The 27868-nt window shown below is 48.3% G+C and overlaps 2 protein-coding genes across 3 annotated transcripts; one reads left to right on the forward strand and one right to left on the reverse strand.

The window, feature by feature from the left end:
- The first annotated feature begins 546 nt into the window (after positions 1-546).
- Positions 547-20046, forward strand: itpk1a (inositol-tetrakisphosphate 1-kinase a). Its single transcript, XM_053844294.1, has 11 exons — positions 547-570; positions 899-1026; positions 5660-5684; positions 11983-12108; positions 13196-13313; positions 16902-17000; positions 17274-17314; positions 17440-17605; positions 18101-18168; positions 18231-18393; positions 18452-20046. Exons 2-11 carry the CDS (start codon positions 932-934, stop codon positions 18733-18735), a joined length of 1185 nt encoding a protein of 394 aa, XP_053700269.1. The 5' UTR covers positions 547-570; positions 899-931; the 3' UTR covers positions 18736-20046.
- plk4 (polo-like kinase 4 (Drosophila)) lies at positions 19926-25453 on the reverse strand. 2 transcript variants are annotated; one of them, XM_053844290.1, is made up of 15 exons: positions 25272-25453; positions 24564-24659; positions 23585-23680; positions 23397-23511; positions 22419-23328; positions 22272-22354; positions 21904-22202; positions 21739-21843; positions 21580-21682; positions 21123-21272; positions 20834-21062; positions 20676-20769; positions 20483-20611; positions 20305-20411; positions 19926-20236 (listed from the first exon to the last, which is right to left on the reverse strand). In XM_053844290.1, the coding sequence occupies exons 1-15, from the start codon at positions 25299-25301 to the stop codon at positions 20113-20115; spliced, it is 2670 nt and encodes an 889-aa protein (XP_053700265.1). In that variant the 5' UTR covers positions 25302-25453; the 3' UTR covers positions 19926-20112. The 2 variants fall into 2 exon arrangements, with proteins under 2 accessions (XP_053700265.1, XP_053700267.1); XM_053844292.1 differs by lacking the exon at positions 19926-20236 and having other exon boundaries at positions 20302-20422.
- Positions 25454-27868: the final 2415 nt, after the last annotated feature.

The raw sequence follows: 27868 nt of genomic DNA on the forward strand, positions 1-27868 counted from the left end.
AATCCATGTGTGCGAAAACATGAGGTTAATAATAAATAAATATCGGGCACACACACACACGCACGAATATAGATGTGCTTTTCAAACGAAATCACTGGCGTGTGTTCATACAAATTGACTCACTCTTGTTTAGATTTGTAAATCATTCATCGCGAAGGAGTGGTGCGTTCACTGACTACATCACGCCACGATCCTGAAATTCACGCGTCTATATCAGACAAGACAAAACAATAAAATGTCAAAGTCACTCATTTAGATTCTTAGGTATTTGTTTTCGACCTGCGCGCTGAATTGTGCTTCCACTTGATTTAATTACAGGCCGACTAACACGGCGCGATCACGTTGAGAGGAGCAGGAAGTGCTATTTTACGAGGCGCCGGTGAAGGCAGCAGTCTCCTCACTCCTGGGTGTGTGCGGTCAGCGGAGCTCACAACACCGGGAACATCGGCGAGCGTCACCCGCGCCTGTCATCTGTCACACCGTCTTCCTCCAGTGAGCGGACCCAGAATGGGAAACTCTCCGAGCTAGTTCCCGAAGACGAAGGAGAACCGCGCACCAACAAGCGAGCAGGTCAGTTAGCGCACCGTTGTTGTTGTTACCAGCAGGTTAGCTTCACGCGCTGCTAACTAGCCGCAGCTACGGAGCTTCGTTTACAGTCGCAGCCGAACATCGCGCTCGGCGTCGGCTTCACGCTCGCATGTCATCGGTTAGCTCTGGGTCCCAGTTAGCCTGCTAATGTTAGCCATGGTAGTTAGCAAGCGGGGTCTATGGATGTTCCGTTCTCGTTCACATTCAGAATGGAAGTCTGACAACAAGCGCCATTTTACATCAATTTAACCCGATTCATCGGGTTTGTACCGCGTGTGCTGGAGGTTCACGCTCTCTCTCGACCCCCCAGGCTCAGCACCACCATCCCGGGAGCACCGCCGACATGCAGACCTTCCTGAAGGGCCGGAGAGTCGGTTACTGGCTCAGCGAGAAGAAGATGAAGAAGCTCAACTTCCAGGCTTTCGCCGACTTGTGCAGGTGCGTTTGACATCCGTCTGGTCATTGAAAGGTCATCGGTTCAAGTGCTGGGATGTAGATGACCTTTAACCCCTGAAGAGATCATCAATGACGGTCTCCATTTGGAATCATGTTTTGATTTTCAAGCAACATTCCACTCGTTGCTGCGTCGCTGTAACTTGTTTATTATTCTAAACTAATGAATATGAATGGGGAGTCAGCGGTGCAACTCCTGCCACTGAACACAACGTTCCACATGTTTGCTGGTCTCTGTTTTTTTGACTGAAAAACACAGATTTTATGATAAACGTAGAAGAATGATTAAGCGTTTTTAGCAAAAACCTGGAGTGTTTGTCATTAAACCGTTTATTCCGTCTTTTGCTTAGATTATATTGCGTCAGGAAAGAGAGAAGTCTGCAGTTACATTCCAAAACTGAGCATTAACTCCTTAAAATATCCTGTTCTAGTGGTGTTTTAAGACCACACCATACTGCATATGGGTGTAACTGCTTGTGTGTAACTACTTGCATCTGACAGAAACTCACCAGTATGATACAGGCTGATGGTTTATTTTCCAGGTTATCATGTGTTGACGTGCTGTTTGGCAAGACTTTTGTATGTGTGTGCAGTTACACCTCAATATTTTTTTTATAGATTGACAGCACGGAACTGTCGTGAGTAATTTGTTGAATTATAATTCAGCAAACTGTCAACACATTGTCATTTCTTCCAACTGTTTTAGGAAGCATTATCCCGTGCAACTTAATGGTGTGCTGAAGTGTCGCTGAGCAAGCCTCACTCAACCCTTGAATGACATTACAAAGAGTCACATACGTCACATCTGTGACAGCGTCTCAACCGGCAACAAGTGTCTGAGGCTGTTCGATTCTTAGATTGGGATATTGAAGTGTGGCTCTTGACCTGGCAACCACTAGTCAGACAGGACAGCGCTAATTATGGGTGTGACTGTCTACTCAGGAAAACATTCTATTCCAGTCGTATCTGTCAGTGCCGTCGAGTCAAAGTGTGATTGCACGTTGGTACGATGATTGAAGGTCAAGAGAGACATTCCTCCCAGGTGTACGTTATGTGTTCCTGGCACCCTCCCTAGTCTTAATCAACGGTAATTACACAAGTAAATCCATTTTCCCCCAGCAGCCTGACCTCTTTTTCAGGTCTTCATGTTTTTTTTTCTCTTTTCTTCAGCACTGGTTTGGTGTCAAGTTTCCCTTTGTGGGTCATTTCATGAAAGCCTCGCAGGTATCTGGCACCAAAACAGTAGAGAGTCGAGTCAGGTCGAGTGTTGTGTCTGACGTCTTACGGGGCCATTGTGTGGTAAACACGCAGCTGCCAAAACTGGTTTGCCCCGTCGCTCCTTCCCTGGTGCGTTAACACGGGGGTGGAGGACGTCAAAACTTGAGCAATTCAAATCTCTGAGACTTATCTGATATTCGGAGTCTCAATTCTCATAACAATCAAACTTGAAATAGCAGACAGGAAAAGAGAAAGTGTGGCATCACCAGCCCCTGAGGAAAAGTCTTCCCTGGAAAAAGGTGCCTGTCACTGGAGATGCAAACGCTACATAAATATTGAAATGTGTTCCCCATATTGACTGAAAAAGTGAAGAAAAACCAAACTCTTTTGACCAAAATCGCTTGCTATGATCAGATTCTCGTACTCTGAGACCATAGTTCTCAGTGGGAAACCTAGCAGAGAGATGAAGTCTGGGCCTCTTAACAGTGACCTAAGCCTGGATAACTGGAAGAGGATGGCTCTCAAAATATACCATGAAAAAAACGATGGATACTAGAAGCATTAAAAGTTGGAAAGAAAAATGTGTTTACATTGGTGACGACACTAGTGGGAAAAAATGAGAATTATGGATGATTTTTAAAAAGGTTGCTGACTTCACAGAAACAGGGTTTGGATTATAGTGTCTGGTCGCTGGTTTCACTGGAAGTGTCAGAATTTAAGTAGCAGCAGGAAAAGGAGGTTATTACATCTCAGGTTATCTTATTGCCAGGTAATTACACTTTAACGACCAGTGTTTGTCCGTGCCTGGGTGTGTGCGTGCTTATCTAACACGCTGAACTTTGACCAGGACGGTATCTTACGGAGTCGGAGCCTTGTCGCGTTAGGGTGCGGACTGCAGTTACGAAATAAAGCCAGCGATTCCGTGGCTCAGTTCGGCTCAGCACTTGGCCAGATTCAGCTCCTCTTCTAGGAATGTCTTCTTTTTCCTCCATAGCCGACCGTCATGGTTCATCGCTGTGTATCCACTAGTTGCCTTCTCTAACACCAATCTTCTCCCCTCTGTCACTCCAGATGAGGAATTGCTTTTAGCTTTCATTGTAGCTGGATGCCAGTCAGAACGTTCTCTCAGAGAAGCCCTTGAAACTGTTCTTAACAAGTTAAACAGTCACTAGCAGAGGTTATGTCATGGAAGCTTGTCAGAGTCTCTGGAACTGGGACATTCAGTGCAGCGTGTGGACTCGGGGTCTGGCATGTGTTTGATGTGGTGGAACTGACTGGAGTGCTGGAGGAAGCCCCGCGCTGGCCCAATGAGCTAATACCACGGAACAATGTGGAGGTCCTGGAATGTTCCCAATCCAGTCGGGTGGTGTGACCGCCCTGGGTGAAGGCTGGTTGAGCCGGCACAGATTAACACTCTGTAATCCACAAAACATTTTTAATCCCTTTCACCTCCAACACACACACGGCCACATTCGCTGCCACGCACACGCTCCCAATATCCACGATGGGACCGTCCTCCTTCCTGTGCTGACTGTTAATAACCACCTCATTCATGCTGTTGAGCAACATTCTTTTTTTAGTCCTCTCCGGTCCTCATTTGAACCCCATAAAAGCCTTGGCCTTTTCTTGCTTCTCGATCCCAGAATGTTTTAGCGTATTCCCTGATAATTGCTCCCCAACATTCTCATTGCCTAATGGTGTCTTGATCGTTCGAGGTTTTTCCTGGTGCGTTACCACAGAGACTCCCTACGCTGGGATTTTGACCCCCTACTCTAGTTTATGTGAAGGGGGAGCTTTCAGCAGTTTTTGCCGTTTGTGGTGGACCACCCCTGCACCTCCTTTCCTTATCCATAAAGTCTCCGTTGTTTTGCCGAAACCCTTGACCTCAAATGATTGGTCTTCCTATCTAATAGTCTTGGTGTTCCCGGTCGTTTTGCCTGGATGTTTTTGACCCATCTAAGCCTGTCAAAACTTTGCGCGGACTGGACTTTCTGTGAGTGGACAGGAGTGCTCCAGTTAACCTTTGAGACTTCTCTTTTGAGCTGTATCTGGGCTCCTACCACTGCAGTTGATCCTGTTTTGGGGAAAAAATGGTCTAACCCTTGACTCAATGACCGTATTTGACATGACCCTGAAAGTCACTAGCCATTACGCCAGGTGGAAGTCTTGTCAAGGACTCCTCATTGTTTTGGTTTTGTTGTTCATCTGTTGGTCTCAGCTCCTAAAATTGAGCTCGGCCTCTGTTGACCCCCTTGTCTCTGGCTGGTCTTCCTCAGATTACATCTTGGCTTTCAGTCTCTGACTCCCAGACTTCTTGTGTTTCTTGAGTGTGGACGCTAGTCCATGATGACTAACCCTTCCAAGTCCTCATTCCAGTCTGGTCTTTGTGTTTCTGTTGTGTCACCGTTAGTTACTGCCACTTCCTGGAGCTTCCACTTTGGCTCAGCGGAGTTTATGTTAGAGACACCCTCCTCTGTTTTCCCACCACACGACTGCACGACAGGTGACTCACTGAGCGTTCTCTTGTCCACACAAGAAAGCAAAAACATGAGGAAGGGAAAGATGAAACCAGAAGAGTAGATTCTGTTGCTTTCATCTTACATGTCACAGTCGCTGTTTTGGAACTGATGGGATTTCAGTGGTAGACTGAAGTGAAGCAGGTTTGTCTGGCAGTCGACCTGTCCACCACCCGTATCACTGTAAAGCAAGCAAGGTGGGATGCAGATATTTGGGGAACTGTTGTCTCTTGTCATCCTGGTTAATCTAAAACGCTTGGCTATTGACTGGGCTGATGACTAGATGCCTAAAACTGATGCATCCCTCTGGAGCAAATGGTTGTGAAGTTAAGCGCTGAGGACTCTTAGTCTGTTCCGTTGTTGCCAGGCAACTCCTCAAAGTCGCCTTGTGGTGTGCAAATCTCCAGAGGTGAGATGATCCTTGCGATGGTGCCAACTGTCTTCGCTTATATGTTTGTAGACCTCAGAGGACTTTCGGCTTTACCCACCCCATGACTCCCAGGGGCCGGACAGATAAACTTCTTTAGAGCAGTTCTGTATGAGCGACACCCGAGTCCTCCGGTTGGCCCTCGCCGCCTCACGTTCGGGCTGCAGCACAACACTCAGGGATTCCCAGCGAAGTCCTGGAGCAGCTCCAGTATGCGCAATGCTCCACTGCCAGTATTCTCCAGCGCTCCCAACCCTGGCAGGCCCCCAACAATGCATCGTCACTCGCAAATTTCCAAACCCTGCGGCTGACTGCTGAACCCCAACATACCTCCACTCCCACACCTTATACACCGTGTTTGCCACTAGCTGTTGTTTTTTTCTCTAAAAAAAGCAGCATCCAAACAGTCAAAGTATTAGCGTGTCTGATTTTAACATTTTTTTTTGTCTTTATACAGGAAACGAGGGATTGAAGTGGTTCAGGTGAGTCCACTTTTTTTTTCTTTACAATGACTGAGTGAGCGTGAACAAGCTTGTTTTTAATGGTCGGAGAGAAAGTCGACATCTGAATGATTTGTACAGTTGCAATAACACGCTTGTTATCTTGAAATGTTGTGGAAGGGGTTTGTGGGCTGGAGCACTCAGTGGTGAGTGGTGGTGCGGTGGGACCAGGTAGGTGAGAAGAAACTCATTGCTTAAGTGCTCTCCACATCCAACAAGGAGACGACTGGTCTTAACACGGCTGAGGAACCTTTTGTTCCTGAGGTTTGAGATCCTCTTCTTTCTCACCGCACCCATGGTATCAGCACAGCCGACGGGGTCTGGGAATTCTCTCAAAGCAGAGCCAGCTTTTGTCTCCAGAGAGCATTCAGCCGCTCCTGGGAGACGGCAGGTCCGCACGGATCCAGAGCCGCGGCAGGCCTCCACTTTTCAATCAGGAGATGGAGCTGTTACTAGTTTCTGAGTTCTCGCTGGCAACTCCCGAATAAAACCGGTGCCAGTCGGCGCCCTCGCTGTCAAGGCCACATCCCGGGCCAGATAATGGCAGCCATTGTAGCTCTTTGTTACACAAGTCTGTGCTGGGAGCCCTCGTCTCCTGCTCCTCTTGGGGATTCTTTAAAAACTTTTCAGGCGCTGGAGCAGAAACAGATGAATGTGGACTCCGTCAGTACGAGCCGCTCGCTGTGTTTACCAGGCCTCGTCTCTGCGGCTGAACACATGAACCTTGAATGATCAAGGCGAGATAAACTCAGCGGATGATCAACATTTTTTTTGTTATTCAGGTCGACAACATTCCGGAGCAGGAACAAGATGGTTCTTGATTCATGCTGATGACTGTCAACTAGATAATGTGCTCTAGAGTTGGATGACTCTGCTTTTCCCGGTGGTAGTGCGGCTAACAGTTAGCATCTGTGCTGTTAAACAGTCAGTGACAAACACAATGTTCCAGTTAAGTGGGAGAAGAAGCAGCCGTCTAAAACTGGAGGTCAGGGGACCAACTCCGGCCTGTCGCGTCATTTTACGCAGATCATTACGTAACGCTGGGTCAAAGTTAAATACAGCACTAATTTAAAGTAAAAAAAAAAAACTGGCTTACTTTTATATAGTGCTGGGTGGACTGACTCTTCAGCATGTTTGCTCCTGCCTGCGACTGTGCTGTGTGCATCAAACTATCTTGGCACTGCTGAACTGAACAGAAGGCTGTTTTCTAGCAGTAGATCGACCAAACACTGAAGCAGGTGTTGGGCTGTGCTTCAAGGAGGAGAGTTTTAAATGAAACAACGCTAGAAATAACTTCCGATATGATATCGCACACTGTGTCCAAAGTCCGACCTGGGGGCCGTTTGTGGCCCTTAATCCGATTTTATGCGGCCCACTGTCATAAAATTCTTTATCAATTGATAGCAATGTCAACAAAAGTTTGCACAGTGCACTTTTTTAAAACTGTGGTTGTAAATAAAATAGCTTTTTAAACATCACAGCACAGCCTATTTTGACAAGATTCTGTGAGTGTAATGAATTGAACCCCTTCACTTCAGAGCAGTGGGTCAAGTTACTTTGAACACAGACAAACTGCTGTCGGAAGCATGACCTCTCTGGCAGAGGTAACAAAGCTGTGCTAATGCTACAATATAAACTTGATAGTTTGTGTAAGAAAAAAAAACTGATCTTTCGACAATATGTCCTTAAACATTTATCCCAAAGCAATGCATCTGAGAGCCGCAGCACAGCTGGGCGAAGGTGAGAGAACATCTGGATGACGAAACGGCTGTCCAACTATTTGAGGTTGCCCTTCAGAGTTTAGAATTTTCCAGAGGTTTCCTGACGCACCCTGTGAGAATGTCTGTCTGCTAAATCCGGTCGTTCCTCTGAGATCACTTTCCAGTTCTGGTCTGAGTCCTCTGTGAGCCGGATCAAACACACTTCATTAAAAAGAGGAGGCCGTCCTGGCGAACCCGGGATCTTAGCTCGAGCTGTTTCACGAGCAGCCTCTGCCCGCTCTCGGCCACACTCTTGCAATTAAACGCGTCATTTTGAGGATTGATCACCATAGCAATTGAGAAATAATTGTCTTGTTATTGTCCGCAGCCGAGAATTAAACGTTGGCCTTCACGTCCTTGTTTTCTTGTCCATCCATCTTGCTAAGTGGATTTCACCGCTGGTCGACAACGCTGACCCTTCAGCGCTCACGAGGGTCGTCCTTGCAGCGCTGCCTAGGATTAGCCGCCTGAGTCGCTGAGATGATGACGCTAATTCTGCAGACTCTGACAGTGTCGCTGCGAGCACCCAGCAGGTGTCTCTGTAGCTGGATGGGACTCTAATGTGGTCCTGTGTGAGGTTATTGGATGTATGGAATCACACAAGGACATCACAAATCTAGCACTGTTTACATGCCAGAGCTGACGTCGCAGAATACGTGGCAGGATGAGGATCGCTCAGTTTTCACTAGAATACCAGCCGTCGCTCCACATGATCCAGAGAGGAGGAACATAAAAGCCAGCGAGTGGTTCTGATTTATTTTACTGTGTGTTTTGATGGAACAGAAACCACAGCGAGGACCTTTTAAACATGCTTCTCTAATGCGGCCTCAGACGAGACGTTCTTAGATTTCCCCTGTGCTTTAGTCTGCATCAAAAGCTGGAAACTATTTTGACTTTCTGCCCTGCATCGTCCGTCACAGCTCACCCCCGCTGGGATCTTCTCCAGAGGGTTGATGTTTCTGCATTTAGCATCAAGAGGGACTTCAGCGGGCGCTGACATCATGAGCCATGTGTCGCTGCTCTGCTGGCGGTCGACGGCCGCCCGCCAAGAGCTGAGGAAGGCCGGTGTGTGTTGTGGAAGCAGGAGATTAGACGTCCTCGGTCAAGACTGTTGTGACTGAAGCAGCAGAGTCACTGAACGTGTCGGCACTGCAGAGTGACGGAGTGCAGATTCTCTCGTGGCATCACAACACTGGACAAACCTGCAGGGAGTCGTCCCGTTGCACGCTCGTGGCTCCGGCTCCTGCAGCGCTGGCTTGTATAAGAGGTAGATGATGAGTCAGTGGATGTTATTTTTGCGATCAACGGCTCCTCAGGGTGTTTGTCAGTGCTTGGATGTAGACTACACATGTTGGTCTCTCCTGACATCAAGTGTGAGCTCAGTTGATGAGGTTTTTCAGCAGCTGTTTCCACCATTGTTGTCTTTATCTACTTGAAAAAGCAGCTGTTTCCACCATTGTTGTCTTTATCTACTTGAAAAAGATCCGCTTTGAAGGGACCGTTGGGGAAACTGCTCTCACAGAAGGAAGTGAGGAACCCATATGACAATATTACAGTATCGCCATGGTCATTACAGTCTGAACTTCCCTTTTCTACTGGTGACGGCTGATTGTCGATTACCGGATCTGCAGGTTGATTTTTCAACAACAAAATAGAGAAAAGTTCTTATAGTAAATAGAAAACATATTTCAGGTACAGAAACAGTTTGGCCAATATTACAATAATACAATTAAACGTTGGAAATAAGTAGAAAAGTAGTTTTTAAACGTTTAAACAAATGTTTTACAACTAACAATTTTCGTTATCAAGCTTCAACGACAGAACGGAATTCTTCTGTGCAACGATCGATGTTTCACCTGAACCCACATCGACCGCCAGGACCATTTCTTTGAGCAGCTTTTGTGCTCGTCTGACACTCAAGAATGTCATCGATTTCCCCACCAGTGTTTGTTGTCAGAGATCAATAATTCATGATCATGTGTTCTGTCAGCTGCACAAAGGAGCTTTTCATTGGACACACCTGGACCACATTGTCGATTGACACTGTACAAGGGTCATGAAACCTCCAGGAAGATGGAAAACAAAGTCTTTTTCTTAGGGGTGAAAGTGGTCCAGACCACAAAAAAGAAAAGCTCTGTAGGAAAGGATAAGCAATGGAGTAGTGATGGGACTACAGATGGAGGTCAGACCCCCTGGTCCTCTGTACTCCCTTGGAAGAGCTGGGGGAGGTTCCTGCAAGGCATTTCGGGCCTCGCTGCTACACCTGCTGCCCCTGCGACTTGAACTCAGATGCTCTTCAGAAAATGGTTTGAAGGCACTTTTCTCTGCACTAGCATATCCTCCCCCCTGCAGGCGTCCTTGTCTCGCCTCTCTGAGTGTTCAGACACACTGCTGTTCGTTGCTCTGCTTTCTAGTGAGGCGTCAACATCACGACCTTATTTTCTCGTCCTCGTCTATTCAGTCCGCGTCGGAATGCCTGCGAGCGGCGGGCGGGTCCCGACAAGCCTGCCAGTGGAGCTTGCCTGAGTGGAAAAACAGAATGAGTTTCTACCTGTATGGCGTCCCTTTTGTAATTGGATAATTGCTCCAACTGGCGCGGGACGTCGGAGCTATGCTACGTTGGAGTTATTTAGTGTCAGCGTGGCGTGCGCATCAGAAATATGTTCCCCACGGAAACGCGTTCTGGAACATCTTCTGAAGAAGTTTGCATATCTTTAAGTTGAACGTATCGATTTCGGGGCCCAGAGAAGTTGCGAAACGTGAGAGGGAAACAAGTCTATAAACAGGCTCTACTTTTCTCCTGAAAATCGAATGTTGACATTTGTCCTGCCTCATACTACAGTTCTCTGAGTCAACATCCCAGAATATTTTACTCATTTACAAGATGGAGGCGACGCTAATAGGTCACCTATCAAGTGCTGTTCACTCATTTATTAACTGCGACCCACCTTAAACCAACCCAGGTCCCTCCATTCTAACGTTAGTCCTCGCACCACATCGGGTCATTGGTGCCACCACACCTTGTTTGCTCAGGTGTTTCTCAATGGTCTTTTGTCCCTCAGCTGATTCAGTGTTGCGAATGAGCCAGTTATGTAACAGCAGCCAAAGCCGCAATGAAGTTGGTTCCTCTCCGTTTGTCCTCCGTTTTATTTTCAAAAGGATCTTTGTGATGCAACGAGGATCCATCATGGTCTCGACACGCTTGTGTTCTTCGATGTTCTGTTGAGTGTTTATCTTCAGGGCCACTGAGTTCTTGTTTTCTTAAAATAAGTGGTGGAGTCAAAGCTCTTCTCTGAAATGACGACCATAAATTTCATATGGTTATAATGTTATGTATAATGTATAAGATGAGTCTTGTTGTTTTACTGCCCATCTGTGCTCAACAAGGGCTTTCACCAGTCGTGCAGTGCTGACTAAGATGGAGGCCTTAGAAGGGTCTGTTTGTGTAGCAGAAGATGGAAGCATTGGAAATGAATGTGTTGAAATTATTTCCTGGAAAAAAAATATACAAATAATACAAAATAATTAGTTAATCAAATATGGAATTAAAAAAATGTCTACAATAATGTTACAAAAAGAAATTTACCAGACAAAACCAGACCTCAGCCCAAACTAAAAAAAAGAAAATGAATGAATGAATGAATAAATAAATGTGAAAAAAAAAATGGATAAGCATCAGCAAAATTAAAAAACTTATTTTATGAGTGGTTTACCAAATCTGGGAAAAAAGAAATCTACATGAAAAGTAATTCAAATAAAATATTTTTTAACAAACAAGAAGTTATAAATATATAAATAAATAGAATAAATTATTGTTTACTGTTATTGAAAATGTCTTGTTAAATCCTAATCGTTTTTAAATGTCACACGCAATTCATTGTAAAACCTCAAATGCATTATACACAGAACAAAGTGAAACTACAGTTGAGAAATGTCATGTAGCATTTCCTAGCACTTTCATTTCGATGGCTGACTCTGCACTTTTTGTCTCCTCCCTCTCAATGTTTTTCCCTGATGCTGTAAGTCTTGGTTCCCTGTGACCCCGGCTAGCTTGCTGCTGGACAACCCACGTTTGACAAGCCTCAGCAAAAAGCAAAAAAAAAAAAACAAAGTTGCGATTGCTCCCTAAAAGGAGCTGATACGACCAGATAAGTTTGTCTTACAGTTCTGCTCTTTTTTAAGACTGTAAACCGCCTCAAGTGGAAGTGATGTAACTTCTGACCGCGGAGTGAACGGAGCGCTGTTGAAGTGCTTGGCCTTCAGACGTGGAACTAACAGACATCGTGACTCGAGAGCTCGACTCCATCTGTACTGATGGGCTTTTAGTTCTGTAGTGCACTGTTGGTCGTAACTCATGGTACCGATCAGATTTGCTGAGTCATGATTAGAGCATGTACAAGGTTAGCATCAGGTGTGGAAGTCACCGTCTCCTGACCAGATGACTTCAGGTCTGCTTTATAGTCATCACCTGTAACGTTGATGACATCGGATACTCATCGTTTTGAGTCTTCTTCCCTCAGCTGGACCTCAGCCAGCCTCTGGAGGACCAGGGCCCCCTGGACGTCATCATCCACAAGCTGACCGACCTGATCCTGGAGGCCGACCAGAACGACTCTCAGGCTGTGCTGCTGGTGCAGAGGGTCCAGGTAAGCGTGGAGCTCTCACTCCTGACGCCAGTCAACAAACCTGTCCACAACTTCATCAGATGTAAATAGAAATGTGGAGAACTGGATTCACAATGAAGGCCGTTTGAAGTTGTGTTTTGAGTGTAGCCATTAGCACTATAATCTAGTCCCAGGTGGTCATGTGACCGTGTGATCTCCTCCGCTCATCATGGTCATCAGGGTCTGCTCTTCTGCTGCTGTGATTTCTGAGATTTGGGCTGGTCCCTCTCAGCCTTGGGTGAGATCTGGTGGCTGGCACAGAAACACGCAGCTGCCACCGTAAATAAGCACAGAGGGCGAGCTCGACCTTCCTGTCAAGAATAGCTCTTTATTTAGTGTCATTCCGCGGCCAGAGGACAGTGAAGGCATCGTCGCCATGCTCCAGAGAGATCAGCGCACCTGCTGTCGAGGACACCGGGTTTAGGAAATGAAACTTTTCACCGCCCTGGGGAGGGGGGGCCGGCTGACCTGCTCCAGAACCTAAGCTCCTCCGTGGCTGGATGTTGTTACATGAATGTATTTACATATTGTTTAGCAGCTCCTGGTCTCTGGGGAGATCAGCGTGGTCTGTAGGAACCTTCCAGCAGGAGATTCCTCTCTGGTCCCTCAAGATCAGTCGGGATTTATTTCTCTTGGCGGCGGCGGGCTGCACTTATGTAAGAGCCGGAGGGGCTTTGATCAGACTCCGCCGCTGGATTCTGGGAAATCCTCCTGATGCTGGATCACGTCGAACCGCGGCGAAGGCAGTGCACGTGCTTTGTTTTCACCTCGTTCTCGTGTGAGCAGCGTCACGCGGGAGCCGTCAGCAGCAGCTCCAGTGATGAAGAGCTGAGAGGGGACGTGTTGCTGGCAGCTCACTGTTATGTAAATCAGTGAAGCTCACGCTGACCCGAGTGCTGGCCCGGCAGCCACGCGGTGATGTAACCTACACAGACCCGCTGGCATACATCGTCCGCACCCACCGAACAGCAGGCCTGCTGACCTTCTCGCCTCTTTTGTTTCTCATTTTGAGCTTCTTTGTTGTGTTGAACGTGGAAACAAACTCTCTGCTGTGCAACATGTGCTCCAGGACTACATTGACGCCCACCCTGAGACCATCGTTCTGGACCCGCTGCCGGCCATCAGAACCCTGCTGGACCGCTGCAAGTCCTACCAGCTCATCCACCGGATAGAAAGCTGCATGCAAGGTAGGGATGAGCGGTAACATCTCACTGCTCACACAATATACCATCAAACACAATCTCCACAATGACAATCCTGCATCTCACGATAAATTCAATAAACACACGGCTCACTCGCTGCATTGGACCTGCACATGTGAACGTGATGAGACTCTCTGCACTCTCCAGCTCTGCGGCGTTTGGCAGCCGACACCGGCGTGTGACAGTTGTGGAGAGTGTGGTGGACTTTGGTTCACCATCGTAGTTTTAAACATGTTTTTAATCCAGGGAACCTTTGATAATGACACTGGTCCATTCTGAGTCTCTGGATCCCTGTTTATTTTATTAAATGGAGTGGTCCTCATAGGTTCTCTGACGCAGGCATCTGCCTTAGTTCACATCAACACATGCAGGTCTCCCGCTGCGCTGGCGCCTCGGCCAAACACCTTGGTGAAAATAGTTGGATATTGGACGGAGCTCCGCTCCGGTATTGGCGGCAGCGTCCTCTTCCGTCTTCCCATTAGGGTTCAGTGATCGTGGACACACTCTCACAGGCAGCGCTAATGCTACGACCCGGCATCAGTTAGGAACCAAATTCTAAAGCGTCAAAGTATTAGTGAAATCTTCAATAAGGTAATGAAAAACAACCATTTTAGGAGAGAGAATTGTGAAAGGGTTTTTCATCACGCAAGACAAAGGACTGACAGTTTGTATCATTATTTGGAGAATAGAATATGACTAAATGATCATTTCTTCACATGATTTCTAATATTTCTTCAATAGCATCTAGGAATTGTGTCCAGACTGGTCCGTAGTTCAAGAGACATGAGATACAGCAGACAGACGGCTCCATTTAACCCCTAAATAAAGCTGTCAGAGCAGTCTGTCAGACACCAACGGCTTCTACCAGAGACGAGAAACATTGAATTTCTCATCTCTACACTTAGTTCACTATTAAAAACATAAACAAATTATGACGTTGGAGACAAACTCCACTAATAAGTTTCATCATAAAACAGTTTCAGTAGAGACTGTAGCGTGTCCAACACATGGAATAAAATGGAAATGTGATAATTATCGTTATCGCCGAAATTACAACATTTATCGTGATAACTTTTTTGGTCCATAGCGCCCGAGCATGAGTCTAAACATAAAGAAATGGGGCCACCTAAGAGGTTGGAAGCTGTTGGCATGTTCTGCATTTGAATCTCAGAGTGTGTTTGCGCGTGCGACTGTTAGTCCACTGAACAAACAAAGCTCCAAACCAAGCGTGTGGTGTTGAGACAGGCGGTGATACAACAGCTCTCAGTCATCACCGCTGAGTACACACCACCATCCTGCAGTCGTGATTAGAACCTACAACCCGCCGCGCCGTCTGCCTGTCACTCTCCTCCTCTGCTCCACGCAAGACCTGCTCGTGATGTTGATCCTCGAGAGAGGTCAGAGCTTTTCTTTCAGAGCGAGTTGTGCAAGACGTGAAGCTGTTGAACAGATTCTGGAGAACCTGAAGGAGCAGATGACAACGGCGAATCCCAATCCCAAAATAATCTAAATAATACCTTTAGAAAAGTATAAAGCCTGGAGGTGGAACTAGAGTCTTGGTAGAAACGTCCAGTCAGCTCAGATGAACGGGAAGAAGCGACGATAATCTCAGGAAATGCTGGGGTTTTAACGCTGAGGGGACATGCCAAGGACAGAGCTCAATCCAACACCAAAGTTGCTGGTGATGGTGGAGTCCATGGCGCAGACCTTGGACTCACTCTGGCGTGGGGACCTCAGTCTGAGCTGAAGTTACGGGGACAAACAAAGTTGAGCGACACCTTCGCGTTCACGTGTTTCCTGGCCGCCCATATATGGCGGGAGGCAGCGTCTCCACAGAGCGCTGCGGCGGCGACACTTCACAGTCCACAATCTAAAAATAGCTGCTGAAGAAGTCGCCGACGTTTTATCCAAACAGACATCACGAGGTTACGCAACAGTCGCTCGCTACAACTCATCTTCACTCAAGTGTCCCTCTCTCTCGCACGCGTCCACCGCAGCTGTGAGCGAGTCCATCCATCCACACCATGTGACTTGTGAGGCGTTTGGTTTTAAACCTCCTGAGCTGAGCTCCAACTTCGGTGCTCACTGGACTCAGTTCTACATCAGATGCACCTGACTGTCGGCTATGAGCCACATGCTGCTGTCAGCTACTACTTTAGTGCTTCACAAGTCGCCATGACTTCCACACACAGCTGAAGAGGCCGTTTCCTTATCGGCCGGAACACTCCAGCTGTTGCCATGGCAACCGCGGGACTCTCCAACAGGAAGCACTCGAGCTTTCTCTGGAAAACCCGATTTCTCCGCTGAGTATTTTTATCCGCTCACACATTTGCCGACGCACCGGAGTGCCAGCGAGGATGACGCGGAGCTGCCTGAGGGTCCAGATGTTTGTGACAGATCAAGCTGAGGAGCTCGGAACCAGCTGATGGTCGCAGTGTGAAACCACCGCTGAAGCAGCAGAAGAAGAGACGTCAGTGTCCCTGCCGTGTTTCTGTGTTCCCGAGAAAACACCAAACCTCTGATGCTCGCTGTCGTGCCGGGCGTGAATCCCACCAGTGAGACTCGCCGATAGAAACAGCAGGAGATGGGAGAGTCCAGCTGAGCTGCAGTTTTAAATCTGGCCAGTAGGGGTGGGACAGAGGGCAGAGGCAAGTTGGAAAAAGTTCAAAACCTTGTGAACTGGCGATGCACTGATACCCTTTTCTCACATGAATTATTCTTGTTTACATCATTTCATCCAAGTCTCTAAATAATATTTTAAATAATGACTCAATATTGTGTCTGAACATTGACATTTGTGCATTTTATTTCACCCAATATTTATTTATATATATTACATTTATATTCAAATTTCATGATGGGATAATACTTGGTTAATAATACTTGGTTAATAATTATTTACTACTTTTATTTAAAATATTTTTTTTCTGATATTCAGATTTCACCAAATTGTTCTATTATGACCCATTTTTCTCAAGTGTTTCACTGTGCAACAACACACCTCTCTCAGCTCATCGACCACGACGTTTTCGTGTCAGTGTTGCGACGCTTTTGAAAGGCTACTGTCAGTGCTGCCGCGGCCCCTCCGCTCCCCAGCCCCATGCCACAAATTCTCCCGAGCTCAGCAGATGTCAGGAATAGCTCGGGCTGTGGCTACATTGTGCTCTTCTCCATTAGCTGTTCATCAGCTGATTTTTTTTTTTTTTCTTTCTTTATGTGTCCGTCAGCACCGTTATCTCTGCGCGGCCTTGTCAGCCACTCGGTGGAAGACGCCACAGGAAATGATGCAGACATGACAGATCAACATCAGCATAGCCAAACACAAAGTTGTGACCCGTTGTGTTATGCTAAACGTCCTGCTAAAGCCAAAGCTTGTCGTCTGAGGATGAGTAGGTTATTAGAATTCAAGTCCTTTTCTTATCACATTTACTGTGTCAGAGACTGTGGCGACTGCGAGTCTGCTGGTGACGCAGCGAAACAGGAAGCTGCCGATACAAACTCCTCAAACCGAAGCGCTTCCTGTGTGTTGTGGTTATCTTGCCATAGTAAATGTGACTCTGCTTGTCTCCTCAGACGAGAGGATCCGCTCACCTCCGTTCATGGTTCTGAACTCCGAGTGCAACGCAGAGGTTCTGGAGCAGATCCGGAAGCACGGACTCACGTTCCCCTTCAGTGAGTCATCGCACCCTCGCCTCGTGGTAGTGGGCGGAGTCACAGATGGGACACGTCCTGGAGTGATCTCTATTGACCTGGTGTTGAAGGTCAAGGGGTCAACCCTGGACCTGGCAACAGTCTGACACATCTGTAAACTGTTTAGAGCCACAGTGCAAAGCTGGCCTTGTGTTGACACAAGCTTTGTCCATTCTCATCGCTTATATTTGTAAAACTTTATTGACAAGGGAAGTGAAACGGCAACACATCAACTCTCCTCTGTTTCCTCCTCAGTTTGCAAAACAAGGGTCGCTCATGGAACCAACTCGCATGAGGTGAGACACACACACACACACACACACACACACACACACACACACACACACACACACACACACACACACACACATATGCACAGTCTCCACCTCGGTGAGTGCTCAAGCTGGTGTTCCTCTGTCAGATGGCCATCATCTTCAGCGAGGACGACCTGAAGGACGTGAGGCCTCCGTGCGTGATCCAGAGCTTCATCAACCACAACGCCGTCCTCTACAAGGTGTTTGTGGTGGGAGACTCCTACACCGTGGTGGAGCGGCCGTCGCTGAAGAACTTCCCCGCAGGACCTGCAGGTATGATGGGGCTCGCCACTGGTCAAACTCGGTTTACAAGCGTCTGCGGCGAGGAGCTGATCCTTGCTTGTAAACAGGTTTTGGAAAAGACGCTATTTGCATGCGAATGTCCGTGCAAAACCGCTGCCTGCTTTGTTTATCCGCTGAGCAGTGTAGCAGGAAGGCGCCACCGTTACATTGTCCTGGAGCTTGGGAGGCCGCGTCCGTCTGTCTGACCTGGACTGATGGGGGGGTCGGGGGAGGGGAATCAACTCATGAAAGAAAGGAAGTCTGGCATTTTAGAAATTTCTTACAAATAAATAAAATATCTGACTTTCATGAGGCAGCAAAACAAAGATGTCGGCCGGTCAGTATGAGTTAGGGATTCTCTCCTGTCAGTCTGACTCATTCTCCAGCGTCTTCCCGCGTCATCCTCGCCCCCTTTTTTGAACCTGCGCCTATGTCGCCCCCTGGTGTCTGAGCAGTGAACTGACCGCCCCTACGTTTCTCCTTCAGACAGAAAAGCCATTTTCTTCAACAGCCACAACGTCTCCAAGCCGGAGTCGTCCTCCGACCTGACCTCAGTAAGTCCCCGCCTCTGGTCCTGGCAACAGATCGGTGCTGACATGTTGCGTCTCGGTTGAAGCGGGAGCACGTGGAGGGGGTGTCCCTGCCGCCCAGCGACGACGTCATCCGAGAGCTGTCCAGGTCTCTCCGGCAAGCGCTGGGCGTCTCCTTGTTTGGCATCGACGTCATCATCAACAACCAGAGCGGACGACACGCCGTCATCGACATCAACGCATTCCCAGGTGAGCGCCACCATTGCGCCCGCCGCTGAGCCTGGCCTCTGACCTCGCCCTGTTGCAGGTTACGAAGGAGTTCCTGAGTTCTTCAATGACCTCCTGAGCCACATCAGCAGCATTCTCCAGAGCCGCTCCCCCGAATACCCCCCCGCTGGGGAGCCGCCCAAGGGCCTGTCGGTGAGTGCCACCTCAGCGCCGGGCTGTGGTGGCGGCGGCAGCCCCTGGATCGTGGAGGGAGACGGGGCGTTGAAAAGTCCTCGCCAGAGACTGAGTTGCACCCCGACCATGTCGCCCAACTTCCAGCAGCACTGCGTGTCCACGCTAGCTACCAAGGCGTCGTCCCAGTGATGGCTCCGCCCCCTCCACCTGTACCATCCCTGCGGTGTTATGGCTAATCACATTTCCTCTCTAGTTGTCGGCGACGGTGACCGGGTCTTTCCTCTCTTCTGCCTTGATTTTGTATTTTTGGTCCCGCGAGACTCCGCAGTACTGTAACGTGAAACTTTGGGAACTCTGACCGTCGTCCTCCTCTCCGACGTGACTTTGCTGTAATGAAACAAAAAAAAAAGAAGGGTCCAGAAGAAGTGAAGATGAGGCGCGATATGTGCAATGATCCAGGGGCGCGAGGAAGCTCAGGCGCTCGTTCACGACCAGTGCCAACTCTTTACTTGATCACATGACCAACGTTGTTTTACGCTCGATGTTTGTCGTCCGCGTCACATTCCGACGTTTCCTCAGAATTCCAGAGTGCGACCCCTGAACCCCCCTCAGCTGACGATGATTTTAACGCACTTAATCCACACTCTCGTTCCCAGAGCTCACTGTGATTTCTGTTTGTTGTTTTTACTTCGATTTTTCTTTTTTGTGAATAACTTTATTTTACTGAGATTTTATTGGGAGAAAGTGTTTTATATGAATGAAAAGATGTTTTTTTGGGGATGAAATTTGACGGACTTCAGAGGAGCGGAGGATCGCTGTTAGCAGTGAAGAGAAGGGGCGGGGCTCATGTAGGAATGTCGCGAGGAGACACAGCTAGTCGCTTCTCATGAGTTTGTCACTACATCCTCGAAGGCTGCACGTAACTCGGTTCAGATCCAACTGTGGACGACTGAAGGCAACATCACGTCACACGTTGGACGGTTCTTCCTCTGCCACTCCCCTCCCCTGCTCCTACGCCTCCTGTAAATAATCGGCTTTACATCGTCGGTGTTGTTTTGTATCACTTGTGTTGACAGAGGGACAAGAAAGGAAAAATCACTTTGACTTTTTCAAAAAAATAAAACAACCTGGGCGAAATAAAGATGTGAAGCTGAACCGCGTTGTTTTTGAGATTGTATCCAGACAGGTGGTAAAGCTCTGTCTCACACAAGAACAAAACAGGACAGAAATATAAGTTTGACTCGCCTCAGTCGCCATTATTTAAAACTGGATTACAACTTTCAACTACGAATTCTTAACGGTCACGTGTTCATCCATCTTTTCCCTCTAGAGGTCGCTACAGCGTCGCCGTCTCTCCACACAATCACGACTCCTTTCAAAGTCACCAAGTACTTTAATTTCTTTTCTACAAATTCACCAGCAGGGGGCTCAGTTTGACAATTCATAAAAGTGGGTCGGTTAAAAGCCTGTACACACCATGATCCCATAAGAAAATAAAATATCTCTTTTACATTATCTTCAGCTTCTGTACATGTAAAATATTTACAACAAGGCCCGGAGTGTGCGTCAGTGTGGCGGTGGCGGCGGCGGCTGATGGTGCGTGCTGGGGTTCGCCAGCAGTCCCAGGATGGTGGAGAGGCAGTGAAGCTTCTCCTTCACGTGATCCGGTAGCTTCTCGTTCTCCTTGTACCTGCCACGATAGATGATGCTTGAGGGTTCCAACTGGACCTGAGATGTTCCTGGTCCACATGCTCCTACCTGGTGACGCGGCCGTCTGGAGACGTGTACGTGATGCAGGAGACTCCGGCCTGAACCACCAGCTGAGAGCCATCGTTGAACTGGACCCACACCTCGCCGCTGGTCAGCTGTGGAAGAGCTGCCCTCAGACTCGTATCCACCTCCATGATAAAAGAACTCCTGAAGGCGTCGCACGTACCTGAGAGGCCCAGCCCACGTTGGGCACGAATATGGACTTGACCACTTTCCCCGTGTCCTTCCTCAGAGGGGAGCTCTTCTTCCCCAGACTGGCCGAGGTGAAGTCGGAGCCACCGTCGTAGGAGATCATCTGCAGAGCAAGAGAGCTTGAGAAGACCAGGACATTTGGAGCTGCAGCTGGTCGAGGGACTCACAGAAGGAGTGATCTGTGGATGAGGGGGCGACGCTGTCTCAGGAGGGTTGGGCGGCACCGCGGATGGGACGGGGGAGTCGGCGTGAGGAGGCCTCCTGAGGGCCACAGCTGCGGGTTAAATGGAGGCCGACCGTAGCGAGGAGACTCCAGGACGCTCACCTGCCGATGGTGATGGGGAAGAAGGGCGTCTTCCTGCTGCTACGCTGCTCCTCCTGCGCGATGGCGGCCTCCAGGGACAGACAGGTGCGGTGACCCTCCTCCGACAGCTCCACGTACACCCGGCTCTCCGGGCTCAGCCCGCTCAGGCCCACCTCGCCCTTCACGGTGTATGACTTGCCGCTTTTCTCCACCACTCGCAGCAGCTCGGAGGTCTTGTGGGTCTTGGCGCCTGAGCGACACAGAGGTGAGCGGCCGGGCGGGGAAGACACTGAGCTTTTGAGAGGCTCACCATCATAGAAGCAGACCTCCAGGTCGGCCTGAGGGCAGTTCTCCATCAGCATGACTTTGGCGTAGCGGGTGTAGAGGGTCACCTTGGGGGTCTTTGACTTGACCAGCTGCACAAACCTGCAGGCGTACTGGTACTTCTTCCAGAACTTCTCTGGAACACAGAGGGTCCCATTCGTGTTTTAGTAGGCTGCGTGTGTGTGTCTTTGTGGGGACCGATTCTTGACAAAACACTGTCCTTGTAACATTGTGGGGACATTTGGCCGAACCCCACAAGGTTGAGCCTCAATTTGAGGGTGAAGACTTCAAAATAAGTGGGTCATTCTAGTCAGGTTTCAGTTTGGTTCAAAGCCCTTTTTTAACGTTAGCCATGTGTGGAAAGGGCAATGGCAATGAGAAGCCTCACTATGTCCCCACAAGGAGAGAAAAGCAGAGGTGTGTGTGTGTGTGTGTGTGTGTACCTGGGAGGTCATCGTAGCTGCAGATGAGGATGTCCTCAGGCGGAGCAGGAGGAGAGTCTAGAACTGGGAATCCTTTCCCACCGTTGGGCTGGTAGATGGTCACCTGCAGGGTCAGCGCGGGTTCAGCAACAGTGCTAAAGCAACAGCGCCACTACCCACCATGGACCCGTCGCAGGATATCCTCAGGACCTCTTTGACCCGGTCTTGACCACTGACAGACTTGAGGAGCTCCATGCAGACCTCTCCGGAGTCCAAGATGCTGACCTGCGCAGAGCGTCAGAGGTGAAGCGGTTTGACCCCAGAGTGACCCTGAATCTTCCTCACCACCGCGTTCTTGGTCTTCTGCCTGATGGGCTTGAGTCTGGAGGCGCACAGCTGCGGCACAACGTCCCTCAGGGTCTTCTTCTGCCTGTCCACGCTGGACTTGTCCGGCAGGTCTCTGGAGTGAGGAGGCTGGAAGTGTGAGCCCAGGATGTTTTCTGGCTGCTGCTGCTGCTGCTGATGATGATGATGATGATGGAGAGGACCAGGCCTGTCTGTCCAGGAAGTGTGGACCTCCAGAAGCTCCCTGTTGCCGTGGAAGCTCCTGCTGCTGTTGACGTCTGTGGGCCTGAAGCCGGAGCCTGAGTGGGGACACAAAGGTGAGAGGTCAGCAGCAGACCTAGCTAGCTGCCACATGAGCACCGTCCCACCGTCGCTATTGAGCCAGTTGCTCACTCCCTCTTGTTCCTCCAGCTGGAAGTTGGGCGGGTATGAAGACGAGGAATACCCGGAGCTGGAGCAGGCGAGCAGAAGGTCAGCGAGGTGAACTTTAACCAGCAAATAAAGGGGCGACTCACTGTGCGGACTGCTTGACCGGAGGAGACGGGAGGCGACCCGTGTCTGAGAAGTGCGAGGGGAATGCTGGGCGCCCGACGCCGGCCATGGACTCTTCTGAGTGACACCTGCTGAGCTCAACCTGACCGGAGGCGTGGACCGGCCCAGAGGAACGGTCCGAGGAGTGCGCCCTCCGATGGTAGCGAGAGGGAGGCTGCCCACCCTGCATCGGCCTGCCCTCCCGGTGACGGGGACCCGGTTGGTGCCACTGGTCCTGGGGAAGGCCGGTCATGGGTGTCATACGGCTGGGCAGCGTGGAGCCGATCACCTGCCTGGCTCGCCTCTGGAGGCGGGTGTTGCCGCTCCCCCCCGAGGTGGAGGACGTGCAGCCCGTGGAGATGGTGGCGATGCCGCTGTCCATGGAGCCTTCGTCTGCCAGGGTCGGCTCTTTGGTCCTGGCCAGCAAGCTCTTGGTCATGAAGGGGTGATCCAGCAGCGCCGAGAGACTGGGCCGCTGTGCCGGGTCCCTCTGCAGCAGCTGCTGGATCAGATCCTGCGCCTCCGCTGACACGTGGCCAGGCATCTCATACTCCCCCAGGACCACCTTGGACAGCGTGTGCTTGACTGTGTCGGTGTCAAACGGCGGCCGGCCCATCAGGAAGGCGTAGAACATGCAGCCCAGTGACCACACATCCGACTCCAGCCCGTGGGCGCTTCGCGTGGCCACCTCAGGGGAGATGTAGTTGGGCGTCCCGCACATGGTAAAGTGCTTCTCGCTGGGGAGCTTGAGCTGCGTGGCCAGACCGAAGTCTGCGATCTTGATGTTCATGTTGCTGGTCAGCAGCAGGTTGGACAGCGTCAGGTCTCGGTGCAGGATGCCGTGTGTGTGCAGGTAGAGCATCCCCTTCACGATCTGATGCATGAAGTGACGCGCTGCAGAGAGAGAACAGGCGTCACCAGCTGCCATCAGTCGGATGCGAACACCAACTCTTGTATCACACCTTCCTCCTCAGAGAACGACAGCTTCCGCTCCTTCAGGTAGCGGCTCATCTCTCCGTTGTGACACATCTCCAGCACCAGGTAAACGTAGTTGCTGTCTTCAAAGTAGTTGTACAGCTGCGGAGAGACCACATAAGTTCAGTCAGGTGGCGGCATCAAAACAAAGCGGCGCCAGACGGACACACTTCACCTCCAGTATGGATGGATGCTTCAGTCTGCAGTGAATTTCCACCTCATTGGTGACACGCTGCACCATGCCAGCTTTGTGCATGGCCTTTTTGTCAATCTGTAGACGACAGAGGCCATTACTGTAGCGCTGAGGGGGGCGCTATGGAGGTGAAACCTGTTAGAGGGTGCTGGTGGATGAAAGGGGGTGGAGTTCTGGCAAGACTTCACCCTCAGGTGTGGTAGAACATAAAAGAAAGGGGGCGGCGTGGGGCTTGTTCTGCATTTAAATAAGACTTTGCAACCCGCAGTTCTTCAATCCACCACTAGGAGCAAACCTTTCACATGGGCTGCCACACTGCCTGCACTCTTAGTCCAATGTGACTATAACACTATAATTTTATTAAGATTTACCTTAGAAACATGAATTAAACTCAAGGTGCTGACATTCTACTGACATGTTTGTATTTTTTCTGCAAGTTTGGTGGATATAGCCATCAGTTTTACTCATTCATCCAGAGGTATTGTCAATATAATTCACTCCTGTTTTGAGAAAGGACAGGTGACAGCCTGACTCCTGAATTTCGTCTTCATCATCATCTTCCAAGAAGGCGAGCACTCACATGCTACTGGGCTCATCATAACTCTGCACTTATTACCACCATGACATTACAATTAGAAGGTAAAAATAAAGAAGGCCAGTGCAACCTTGCAATGCATGCTGCAGCACCACAAGACAATATATTCACCAACAGTGACTCTTGACTGGCATGAGAGTGATGCACCTCTGTTGCCATGACCATATTATTCAAAGCACCGTCCCTGACACACTGACCTGTTAAGAATTACTGATACTACAATAATTTTTTTATGCTTTGTTGTGGTGAAAACAAGCTACAGTATCGGTTCCAGAAAAAGCTCTCTCACATTGGGAATGTGGGATCACAGGAGACACATAGGGGAAAGACAAGGTTTTCTCAGCACAAGTTTTGAAAGAAGCCTACCGTTTTTATCGCCACCTCCAAGCCAGTCTTCACGGATTTTGCCCGGTAAACACAGGCAAATGACCCTTTGCCAAGGAGGGTGAGGACTTTAAAATCCTGCAAAAAAAACGGGGGAGTTTAATAAATTTGGTTGACGAAAACAACGTCTATAATCCAGTACCTCGATTCTAACCTCCCTGCTACAACACGAACTACCACCTTCATCACTGCAAGTTGGTGGGTTTAGGAATAAAGGCTGAATAAAAAGCCCAGAAGCGAGAGACATGCTGGGGGTTCAGCAGGAGCGGAGGAGGCGTCTTCACCCGGGAGACATGGTCCCACAACAAACACCAACTGACAAACACCTGACAATGACAGGCGACCAACCACCGCCCGCAATTATCCCGGTTCTGTTCCCGCTGCGCGGTGGTTCCCAAGACGCCCCGCAAACGCTCAGAGTTGGTCCCGGAGGAGAAGGAGAGCAGATGGAGAAACAGACACACCGCGGCTAACAATAACAACAGTCTCACCGCAGCCGCCTGCCTACATAGTACATCACATTACATAATAATAATAATATAAATGAGTCGAACGCATGCAAGGCAATAATAATTGAAGGCTATTATTTGTGTGGTAGACATTTTTCCGCAATTCTAGAGCGAAGTTTTGGGCTAAACACGGATTAGCCGAGTAGCTACGAGTTAGCACACGACAAACCAACGGACTCACCTCGATCCTGTCGCCGATAGAAACACTCATCGTGGCTCTTCGTGGCTTGTTTCATGCATCCACTTATGAAATAAAGTTATTCCATCGAGCGAGTTCATGAATATTCCTGACAGCTGCGCTCAGGCGGAGAGGAAGTGCAGCGTAGTTGATCCCTCCAAAACTTGGCGACTTCTTCCATTTTGAAAATATCCGCCCGTTAGTGACGTGATGACGTTAACTGCTGACGTAGACGGCTGCGCGTTCACGCTCACGTACACGCTAGAATCTAACATTTCTAATCTAATCATATCAACAAATATTACTCGGGACTGTCATAATTCCGAAATAAAAGTAGAACTATAAATTAGGGGCAAATAAACAGAAATAAAATTTATGATAAAATGTTTATTTACATGTAAACGTTTTTTCCTCAATTATATCGGTTTATTTTGACGCCCATTTCCAAATAGTATGAGATGGTGAAGCTATGACGCGATGATAAACTTACTTATTTACCCTTTTTTTTCTTTTACAGTGAATTTGTATCTAGTAGGACAGACATTAAATAACGCTTTCATTGGTTCAATGGTCGCCATGTTTTGTGCTCTTCGACCCAAGCTTTTCGATGAGCTTTTTACATCTGAATACATCGTTTTCCTATGCTTCTATATACTATTTTTTCCGGTCTATTTTTAGTTTTAAATACTTACTATCAGTGTGATGTTTTACTTCTGCATTACACATCAACGCCCTCTAGAGGGCAACATTTACACCCATTTCATAATCCACGTAATATTCATGAAATATGAAACCGCTATCTTTAAATCGATTAATGGTTACATTGCCACCATTGAATATATTCAATGGTGGCAATGTAACCATTAATCGATTTAAAGATAGCATATGTGTGTGTGTGTGTGTGTATATATATATATATATATATATATATATATATATATATATATATATATATATATATATATATATATATATATATATATATATATATATATATATTGTGGGATTATGGGATAAAATACATTTTTTTTTATTTCAAATATGTGGCAATCTGGATTCAGATGTTTCCACTGCTATTTAAGATATTGACAACTGCTTGGCATGAGTCTACATACTGTCCATGGTAGTATGTTGAGGGTGTGGAGAGCACTGAATGAGAACTCTCTATTTTGGCTGCCGTGCCATGGACAACAGTGATTACTTGATCACTTCTGAGCCTCCTACACAGTTTAGATACCTGAGATCCAGTGTAAACACTGGAACGTTGCGATGCCTAGACAGAGACAGAGACAGAGCCTCAACACAAGGATCCTGGTGTGACTCCTTCATAATTCGACCAAAGCAGCTTTGAGACGAAACATTAGTCCGAGGCCTTGCTGGATTTTAAACACATTTAATATCATATTGTGTATCAGAAAGGTTCCACTCTCACAGTATCACTACCTCAGCTGAACAATGAGGGACACACTGAGTGAACAGAGTAAATTATGTTTGACTCATTGAACTTCAACACTGGGATCAAACAAGGTGAGCTAAGACATTTTCAGCAGTGTCAACAGCATGACAACACACACACACGCACAAGTGATGCAAGGTGATGACAATTCTTCACGATAAATGTTTGAGGCTTCCACTGGCTCCGCAGTGTAAAAGCTGCTGGGTCCATGAGGATTTAAGGTTTTTTCCTTTACGATTGGGATTGGACAAAAATTACGTCAGATAGTCGAGCAGTTCCAGCAGTGGCTCTTATAAATCATAAACACAGCTGATCAGACTTCCATTTATGGGTCCGGGAGGAGGACATGAAGAGGATCGGCGTCTCTGGGGAGGATGAAGAAGATACAGAAGATTTAGGTGGTGGAGACTGGCTTGTTTTGGCTGCTGCTGGGAAAAATCTGAAGGAGAAAGAATGTGTAGCTGTTGCCAAGGTCTGGGCTGAACTAGTTGCCAATAAACACCGCCATCTGTCAGGAAGTCAAAGCCCCTGTGTTTCATTCATTCATCTGCAGTCGTCCATTAAATACTCCCTGTATTTGAGCTTGGGTTCCTAGCCCGAGGGGCAGCCATTCTCGAGCTCTGTCTGTGACAAACGGTGTCAGAAGTGGGAAGAATCCCTGTCCAAACAGAGGTCTTCCATGACCAAAACATGACGCAGACTCCCCTGACCTCCAGCTCACTTTCATTTCTTGGCAATCTGGAAAGTAACTTGGTTTGACCTCTTGGCTTGAAAAAACCCACGCTAGCTGTTTCGCAAAGGCCTTTCATCTCTTGTCACTTGGGTATTTGTTTTGAAGGCGGAGGCTAGGCAAACGATTCCACCGCAGTGTTGCGACGAAATGAAGAACTACAGAAATGCAACAGTGTTTTTTCAATATGTTCACATGCCAGTTTTAGAAGGATTTAATAGCATGAATTTCTGATGGGCATCAAGCAAAATCACAAGTTTGAGGCAAACGTTCAAATCTTAGGCCACCAATCTAAACCCACCAAAACTGGATTACAATGCATAGGGCTGTCAAAAAAGTTACATTTTTCTATCATGATTAATTGCACTAAAGCACAGTTAACTCACGATTAATCGCAAATTAATCGCATACATT

This window comes from Synchiropus splendidus, chromosome 16, assembly GCF_027744825.2.
Source record: "Synchiropus splendidus isolate RoL2022-P1 chromosome 16, RoL_Sspl_1.0, whole genome shotgun sequence".
In the NCBI taxonomy this organism is placed as follows: Eukaryota; Metazoa; Chordata; class Actinopteri; order Syngnathiformes; family Callionymidae; genus Synchiropus; species Synchiropus splendidus.

Bases quoted from the DNA above. Each gene is read 5' to 3' on its own strand.
- itpk1a (XM_053844294.1), top strand. From the start codon at position 932: ATGCAGACCTTCCTGAAGGGCCGGAGAGTCGGTTACTGGCTCAGCGAG. The intron at 1,027-5,659 runs GTGCGTTTGACA...GTCTTTATACAG, and splicing joins GCTTTCGCCGACTTGTGCAG to GAAACGAGGGATTGAAGTGG. The intron at 17,606-18,100 runs GTATGATGGGGC...TTTCTCCTTCAG, and splicing joins CTTCCCCGCAGGACCTGCAG to ACAGAAAAGCCATTTTCTTC.
- plk4 (XM_053844290.1), bottom strand. From the start codon at position 25,301: ATGAGTGTTTCTATCGGCGACAGGATCGAG. The intron at 23,681-24,563 runs GTAGGCTTCTTT...TGTCGTCTACAG, and splicing joins TGGAGGTGGCGATAAAAACG to ATTGACAAAAAGGCCATGCA. The intron at 21,683-21,738 runs GTGGGTAGTGGC...CTGACCCTGCAG, and splicing joins TATCCTGCGACGGGTCCATG to GTGACCATCTACCAGCCCAA.